The 9,128-nt window shown below is 35.1% G+C and overlaps 1 protein-coding gene across 1 annotated transcript in view; it reads right to left on the bottom strand.

The window, feature by feature from the left end:
* Positions 1-547: 547 nt before the first annotated feature.
* Positions 548-9,128, bottom strand: part of XIAP (X-linked inhibitor of apoptosis) — a 16,392-nt gene continuing 7,811 nt past the window's right edge. Inside the window, 6 exon segments of the mRNA XM_008640483.2 lie at positions 548-2,263; positions 3,729-3,953; positions 5,208-5,241; positions 5,835-5,913; positions 7,343-7,442; positions 8,999-9,127. Of these exon segments, the coding sequence (XP_008638705.2) occupies positions 2,070-2,263; positions 3,729-3,953; positions 5,208-5,241; positions 5,835-5,913; positions 7,343-7,442; positions 8,999-9,127 (761 nt within the window). The 3' untranslated portion in view covers positions 548-2,069.

Raw genomic sequence — 9,128 nt, 5'->3', positions numbered from 1 at the left:
ATCTCCTTGCTGAGATTTAGTTTAGTAACAGTTTAAGTTAAATTTGGTCCATCTCTTTCATAGACAGGACGTTGAGCCACTTGCCAGGTTCTGCAGCCTGTGAGTTGGATCCAGGTGATCCAAACAGCCTCTCTCACATGACTCAGGTCAAACTTAGGTAACCAACCATCTGTTTAAACAAGTCAGCACCACACAGTGTGCAGCCTTAACTAAACAGACTATTTCAGGCAAGATACACCAGCTCATGGCTAACAACCCCCCTTCAATTTCCCTTGATAAGTACAAAAAATCCTCCCTGCAAGGAAGAACGGGAGGTAGGAACAAGGCTGTCAGCTTGCCAGTCCGTATCTGTCCTGAAAAATCCCTGTATGCATGAATTATCTGAAACACTAAACTCCTCACACAGGCACAGAAAGGCAAAATAAAACTGAATTCTTCATATGTGCTGAATTCTTATGAATTTCTAGTCATCATCTATTCCCAAGACCAAATCCAACCAAAAAAAAATACCAATACTATTGTTAGATTCATAATAAACAAACTTTAATCTATCCAAACAATAGATTTTATTTCTTCTCCAATTAAAACATATTTGTTATCCTTAATAACATTCAGGTTAAATTAATAAGTTTAGTTACAAAACAAAAAGCAACAGAAAGCAGCCTCCTGTTATGATTTTTTTTTAATGTGAGAATAAAATACACTGATCAAGGAACACCTGGGTTGCAGTTTAAATATTCATACCATTACACAGCACAGTTTTTAAAAAAATAGAAAAGGTAGATAATACATTTCTGTGTATTCAAAACTTTTATAACATGAACAACTATATTCTGTATATTCTATATTTTAAACCTTAGTGTGTGGAACTCAAAAATACATACACAGAACATATCAGTAGTTCCACAAAATAAGGAAGAGACATAATTCAGCAGAGTGATCATAAAACAGCTGTACTTAAATAAAAAGCTGTGATACTTCTAAAATTAGAAATGGAGGATCAGTCCAATAAGAAATAGTTTAAGTATTTTAAGGTGACTCTTATTAGAATAGTCCCTAACTTTTAAATTTAAATGCTGTAAACTGACAAGAACAAAAATGAAAGATTTCTAACGTTGCTAGTGAATTTTTAAAAAGTGTTTTCTAGGAGATAAAGTTTAATCTTCGCCTATGAAAATATAAGATATGATGCAGTGCAAAGTATTAGCAGATAAATCAGTTAGGATTATGCTGTGTTAAAAAAAACCCCAAGAAAAATGCCAAACTGAACATTTTGTGTAGGGAGCAAATTTAAAATGAGCCTCCTCTCATGAAGGGCACAGGGTACATAAAATCCCCTTCATTTTTCTTGAGTTCTCCTTTAATCAATAACATTAATGTACATTTTATATACAGATGGATCTTTGTGAAAAACAGATGGCTAAAACCAGTTTACTGAAGCCAATTTATACATCTGAACCAGAAAAATACATAGGGAGACAGGAATTAAATTAAAACAGACAAACTTAACAAAGTAGCAGAAGTAAACATAAGGTGAAGTATTGCAGCAGCAGGTTTTTGTGTATTGTCTGAATTATGTCACAACCAAAGTTACAGAAAAAAGAGACTATTTTCAATCTTACATAATATTTTTAAAAAGCTAAAATCTCAGGTATAATACACATGTATACAATTATATTTTGAATTAACTTATTTACAAATTTTATATAGGGACAGGCTCTTTGTACAACTCTGTACAAACTTCAGTCATAGTGTCCTACCAAAGTGAAGCAAAGGAATGATCTCATATATAAAGGCTTACATTACTTGGGCTTTTCCATATCAGGTCTATGAATTTAAGTTACAAAATATACATATTTGCTTTTCATACATATTGCTTTTTACATACAAGAAATTCACTTAAGGAAAATAATTTGTAAAGTGTTAAAACGTGTAGAGCTTGACAGCAGAAAAATCTAAATCCTGCCATATGGTTACATTCTGGAATTAACTGCACTTTTTACATTACGGTACACATTTTTAAAGTAATAAAACAGGCAACACTTGCATCCATAGTGCTGTGTGTTTCACTAATACATAAAAATTTCCTGTATCTTCGTAATATCTGTACGACACAGAGGGCATTCATTAAGTAATTGAGCACATTCCTTACAGGCAACTAGGTGACCACAGGGAATGAAGACAGCTGATACGTCTTTAGCCATACAGATTTTACAGAGCTTTTCCTCCTGCAAGCGTCTTAACTTCTCTTCAGTACTGAGGTCTAAAGAAAATAGACACATAAAAAGAAGTTAACATACTTAGTACCACTGACTCTTGTTCTTTTTTTTTTTCTCTTTACACACAAGGACAAAGTTTTCTTCATATGATTTAAAGGTCACACCCTTAAAAAGAACAAAAAAAAAATATTAAGAGAGAAGAATCCCAGCTGCAGGATGGAATCCTCTTTTTTTTACTTCCCCTTCTATCTCATTACATCTCCCAGGCCAATGCAAGCAGGGAGTGCATCTATCTATCTTTGTAAGAGCTTGAAATACCTATAGAATTTAGGATATGCATATTTCAATCAGAAACCATTCTTTGCATGGACCTCTCACTGACAAGTTCCCCAAAATTTGAGCAGAAGGTGAAAGAAAGGATAATTGCTACTTAAGAAATTAACTTTAATTACTTAAGGTTAAGTAATTTGGATCTTATTTCTTTTTCTGAGTTTCCCCAATGAGAAAAATGAGGATGTGATTTCCTTCCCTGCCCCCATTTTCAAATTGCCCGTATTTCAAAAAGCTTAAAATCTGTAACACAGAAAGAGTCAATCTGGCATTGTATATGAGCTCTTTATTATTCCAGTATGCCCCATTTGAAAATACAAAATTCAGACACCCTCCCCTGCCACTTGGGGGAAGCTCTGCACAGCCAACCACCAAAATAAGGTCCAGCTGCACTGCAAATTCTTTTTCCCCCACAATGTCCTATTAAAAATCTTATTAAAAGGAGTGGGCTGGTAAGATCTCTGCTTATAACACCAACCAGATGGTCTTTGCCCTCCCTATGAATTCACCCATATGCTTGTCTTAAATTACAAGTCTCCTGAATCAGAACTCCTGGGTTTGGTCTATTTGCAGAGTGCGCCACAAGGGCTTTCTGAGCGTGACCTGCACATCGCAGCAAAACTGGAACATAAATAACTGAATAGAAACACCATTTAGAAGCACGCTTGTTCTTACTGGCCAAGAACAAAAATACTTCTACCCCCAGCAAAATTATATACTGCAAAATAACTAACCCCCCACTATGACTTTTTCATATTGAATACACTGAATATGACAGTGTATCCCTGTCTATTTCATTTTGCCACATCTATATTTCTTCTTATAACTATATTCTTGTAGTTATTCTTGCTTTTGTTTTTAAATATAATTGTCACAACAATTTGGCCTTTTTTTGTTAGCACATACAACCTTTCTCAGAAGCACGCTAGACTGTCAGTGTTACACACTTCTGAGATACCAATACTACTTATTTTAGAGATGATATTTATAAATGCTGCTACACTCAAATATGTTAACATCCTGTTTGTTCAGGGCTTTTTTTGCACGTCCCAAACCAAATGTCTTTAATTTTAAGTTACAGTATTGTAACTTTACCATAGGTAAGACTGGGATCAGAGAGTAAACAGGTAACAATAAAAAGTATTTCACAGACTAAAGAACTGATATGAAAGTACACACAGAGGTTTTGTAATTGAATAAGCTCATCTTGCTCAACTGGGATTTCATTTGGTTCTTCTTCCCTTGTATTTTCTTTATGAGCACTTAAGTCTGCTACCAGATCCTCAACAGATGTGTGACTTTCTCCAGTCATCTGCAATCTCTTTTCCATGGTGTTCCTAATCTCAGACAAACTGAAACCCATGGCTATGGCACTTTGTACCAAAGGATTCTGTAAGAGATCATCTAAAACAAGAAATTAAAAACAAAACAAAAACACTTTAAGAAGGATGAATCTGATTATCTGACAGTATTCACAACAATACTTTAAGATACATATTTGCAAACAAATATGTAGCCTAAGGAACTATATTTCCAATTTGAGAAGTTTGCTAATTGTAAAGACTGCAGATTTGAGTTTTCTTCTATCCTAGCTTTCCCAGTCTCCCTTCATTTATTTATATTATAGAAATCCTTCTAGATTTGCTGTTCAAATCAACAAACATGTTTCATGTAACTGTCACCACAAATTCTGTAGCTGAATGTTAAGTGAAATTCATCCAAAATTCCAAGTCCCAATGGATAAGTAACATTACACCAATTTTAATTCAGTTCAGGGAAGAAAAAAAAAAAAAATCATACATATGTTGAGAGAAACCAGTATGTAATTTGAATTTATTAAACCAAAACACAGCAGCACTGTGTTACACCACCACCAAGCAAACAGATCTGTCCATGGTAAGACACAACACTACTTGGGGAAACCATTTTTCAGTCTGTTGGACCTTCCCCTTCATTTTACTAATCAACATTCAAACAGCAAAATTTTTCAATTTTTAATTCTTAAAAATTAAGCCTTTTTTTAAATAAAAAAGGTTCTTTTAGTTTCACTCTCATAAATGAGCCATATGGGAGAGATTTCAAAGCAGGTTTTGTGTAACCACTCTTACTAGCAACAGCTCCCATTCCCTGGGATGAAGCTGCTTGACTGGCCTCCTACTACCTCTTTAACTGTTTTATTTTTTTATTGCTGGTATTTGTGAAAGGCATTGCAGGAATGTGTAATACTGAAACACATAACAAACTGCTTCAGCTTGCTCAGCTTCCTAGTCCTTGCCATTGGACAGACCAATTCTTCCTGCCCCGTGAAAAAGGACTGTTTCCATTCAGTATTCTTTAACATTCATCCCAAAGCACTAATTCAATACTGGATGCACACTCACCAGCTATAAGACTGCATCCGATACAAACATCTTCCATAGTTCACAACTTTTACTTTACAGTATTTACCAAATTATATTACCCCTAAGAGAAGTAAAATACATTCTGAAGTTCTTTAGAAGCAATGAAGCAATGGAAGAATATCATCCAACAATTTGCCTGTCATGCTTGATTTAAAAATGTAACAGGGTTATTTTTAAAATCAACCATTCCTGCCACTATACATTCAAATATGTATATTCCAAAACAGGGGGGAGGCTGTTTGTTTTAAATAGATACCTTTAGGAAGTATTGTCCCTTCAGCAGCTTCTGTCTAAAAGTGAAATAGAAAGAAACAAAATTATAATTCTGGAGAAAGTAGAAGGAAATGTATACAGTTACAAAATAAAAAACAGCTATTTGATCTCAAGTTATTTTAGTGACTACAACTAACCTGCTCTGAATAAATGATCAGTATTTTGTTAAAATTTTAACCCATCTTGGCAATAATACTATGTACATGATTCTTAGTCTACAGAAGAATTCTAAAATATTATCAGTTTTACATTTTAGTGACTACACACAAGTTTAACAATGCTCTACCAAGAAGAAAAGAAAATGTATCTGCTATTATTCATCATAAACCTTAGGTTCCCAGGCTATAAAACAAATGGCACTTGTTCAGTATCCAGTATACAACGTTCACAAGGTACCCTGGCTATGATCCATAACCCAGCAATGGAGAACTGGGAGATCTGTGCACTCGGATTGACAGAAACAAAATACACTGCAATTCTTTCACTTTCTGCCAATGAAAGAAGCAGCAGGTGGATTAAGTGATAGGCACATAATTAAAAGGTAACTTCATGTAAAAATTATTCAGATTCTTTCTATTTTAACAAAAAGATTAATAAGCAAGAAACCTACTGTTGAATCCTTACGTCCATCTCTTAAGTGAACATTATTTATAAATTCTATCCCCTTTTCCTTGCTCACAAATCTGCACCTGAAAATAAGAATATTTAGATTTAATAAAACTGCATTAGCAGCAAAAATTTGTTGCATAACTTTGGAAGCTTTGATAAGTTTCCCACATTATACAGACTGCCTGCTTTTAAAATCTCTAAATGTTTAGTCAACAACCGTGATGTCACTGTAATATTTCTAAGAACACCTTAAGCACTACTTATCTTCTTACATTTTTGGTGAACCAGAAAGCTTAAGAGTTTTTGGCCATGACAACTCATGACACAGATTTCTAAAAATAAAGACTCACTCAAATGAAAAATAAACATTATGTTAAAATGCTGGTTCTTTTAGTCTTTCACAATCAAAGCAAACAGTCACTGGTCAGACAGGTGCCTTCCATGCTTTCTTGCATTATTTCCCAGCCAGTCTTAGCCACTGGGCAGAGTTCTTCCCTACCAGAAGATTTAGGGAATGCTATAACTGCTTGACAAGAGTTCTCCAGCTCCAGCAGTTACTTCACCTTCAGGAACAGACAGCTGCTGTGAGACTGACACACTGCCACTGAGGCTGATGTGCAAACAGAACCCCCAAAAAACAGTTTATGATCTGAGAGGAAGTAATCAAACCCGACACAATTTATGCAATCTAAACCAAAATCAAACCCATAAAAGAGGAGTGAAATGTAGAAAGAAAACATTCCTTAACCATTCACTGCACCACACTAAAAACTTGGAATCATATCTCTTTCAAGTGGCAGAGACTAATAATTAAAAACTGCCTGTACCACTGTTAAAACAGGGATCAGCTAATGCATAAATACCAATCTCCAACTTCCAGAGAGCCATTCACCACAGAAAAGAAAATTGAGAGTCAACGCATAAAAGACACCGATTTTATCAATGTTAGACAAGTAACTAAATCTTTGTATTTGGATGACTTCTGTTCAGCTGTGAGAACTACTGAGTCATACTGTTCTTCCTTTCCTCAAAACAGATTTTAGACGACATTGGCAGTCTTTCTAAAAACTACTTCTGGTACTACTACTACTACTACTATTACCTGGAATCCCTAATCCTTTATAATTAGAGAGAATTCTGTTCTACATTCCACGCCGCTACTGACTTCTTCAGGTTTGTTTGCACTGTGGCAGCTGTTTAGTCATTTTGTATCCTGGTATAAGTTATAAACTTTTGCAAGTACCAAGCTATTACAACAACCATTACAATGTAGCACTTGAAAAACAAAAAAAATCCCTCAGATACATATTGACAAAACTACACGATTCTTCTTGCTGAGAAAGCAAGCATCGCTTGAATCCACACATAGATATCTTCCCTTTAATAATGCCTACAAATAAGACAACATAAAATTATTTTCATAACTCTAAACAATGTTAAGCCATAATCAACCTTCTCAAATAAATAAGACTCAGACACATACCAAGAAAACACTAAGAGATACCTTACCCAGGAAACCATTTGGCATGTTGATCCCAAGGGTCTTCATTTTCCTTCCATTCTTGCAATCCTCCACCACAGTGGAAACATACAACGTGATCACCATTACCTGAGGAAACACACAAGAATAAAGTTACATACTTTACTGCACGTACATACTGTGTGCAGGCATAATACCAAGTTTTCAACTAAAATGTTACATTATTAAGAAAATAAATATTTCTTATACTGATTCACAATTTAAACTGAAAATAACTCCATTTTAACAGAGAACAACATGCATGATTTGAAACAAATGTTCAGGGGAGAACCAAACTTAAAGAAACACAAAATAAGAGAAGCAAGTTTTCCTGAATTTTATTTTAGTAAGTAATAATACAGATAAAAAACAAAAGCTAAAAATAATCTATTATCAAGAAGCTCAATCCAATGGTAAACAAGGCCTGAAAATGGCTGCCACAAAGAATGAGAGATGTTTACATGGCGGTGTGGTCCTCCATTTCCCATTAAGATCAACAGGCCCTAATCAGCAATAACAAACCCAGCTGAGGAGAACTGCATCCTCTCTGTTCTAGCACTGTGCCTACTGTGATCCAAGACTGCCCCAGAAACTGCTTAAACATTGTTTTAATTGGAATGAGAAGAGGTATGGATAGGGTTTCCCTAGAGAGTTAAATTCCTCTCAGGCCACAGGGAACAGTTTTCACAGAAGTCACCTGAAGAGTCCTCGGTTTGATAAGCTGGTGCTCAGTTAGTGCAACTCCACAATACAGATCTTTTGGTACTTTTATGAATCCAAGAAGAAATCAATAAAATAGTTCTACTGGGTACAAATATTGCCCATTTATAACCCATACAGGAATATAGCAAAGATTTTATTTATGGCCACGGGTAAAATAAATGGAATCAGATTAAAAAGTTCTGAGAGCTACTAAGAGAGAAGTCAAGTAAGATGAGAGCAAGAAATTATCCCAGATAATCCCCTTTTCCTTGTCACCAAGTAAGAGCAACACTTTGCACTCGTACAGGATCTCTCACTGAGGAATTTCAAAGGTCTTTAATGGTACTGTGCAATTTCATCTAACTGAGAAACCAATGCACAGAGACGGTGTCTTATCCAATTCAAACACTACATGTCTAGGAGTAAAAGCTCTTCCACTGGCACCACTGTCTTCATAAAGTAGGCAGTAGTGGTATTTGCTGGTTTTGGGTGTCCACGTGCCATGATAATGCAAACATGCGTTAACTAAGTAGAATGGCACACAACCTGCATTGTCTTGTTCACAGGCTTTTGTACAGGCCACAGGCCCATTCCTTACACCTAAGGTCTGGAGGACAGCACTTCATTTCTTAAAAAATATTAACTCAAATAATTGTCTTTGTGAAAGATGTATTATAAAGGTTTTAATAGGCAAGAAAATACTTGGCCGTTTTACTGCTAAGAACAAATTTATGATCAAGTCTATGCCTTGCTAGGAAACCATACCTGATACAATGTATACAATTTTACATAAGAACTGTGGAAAGTAGTTTACAGAGTAAAGAGATTCTGGCAAATTGTTCCATATAAGAATTTTAAAAATTGAGGGTTTTTTTCATAACAAGACACTTCCTTATGTACAATTTCTTTGTAAAAGGTATTAGCCATTTCAAGGTCTGGCTTACCTGTGCTATAGAATCCAGCTTCTGCAAGTTGCTTCTTGTCAACAGGATATATCCAAGATAAAAATGTCTGTAAACGTTTTCCATATTTTGCCATAGAGGGATTCCTTGGGTGCTGTGCATTGTTCAGACC

The sequence above is a fragment of the Corvus brachyrhynchos genome, unplaced genomic scaffold, assembly GCF_000691975.1.
Source record: "Corvus brachyrhynchos isolate BGI_N302 unplaced genomic scaffold, ASM69197v1 scaffold398, whole genome shotgun sequence".
NCBI lineage: Eukaryota > Metazoa > Chordata > Aves > Passeriformes > Corvidae > Corvus > Corvus brachyrhynchos.
This window is presented reverse-complemented; position numbering and strand designations above follow the sequence as displayed.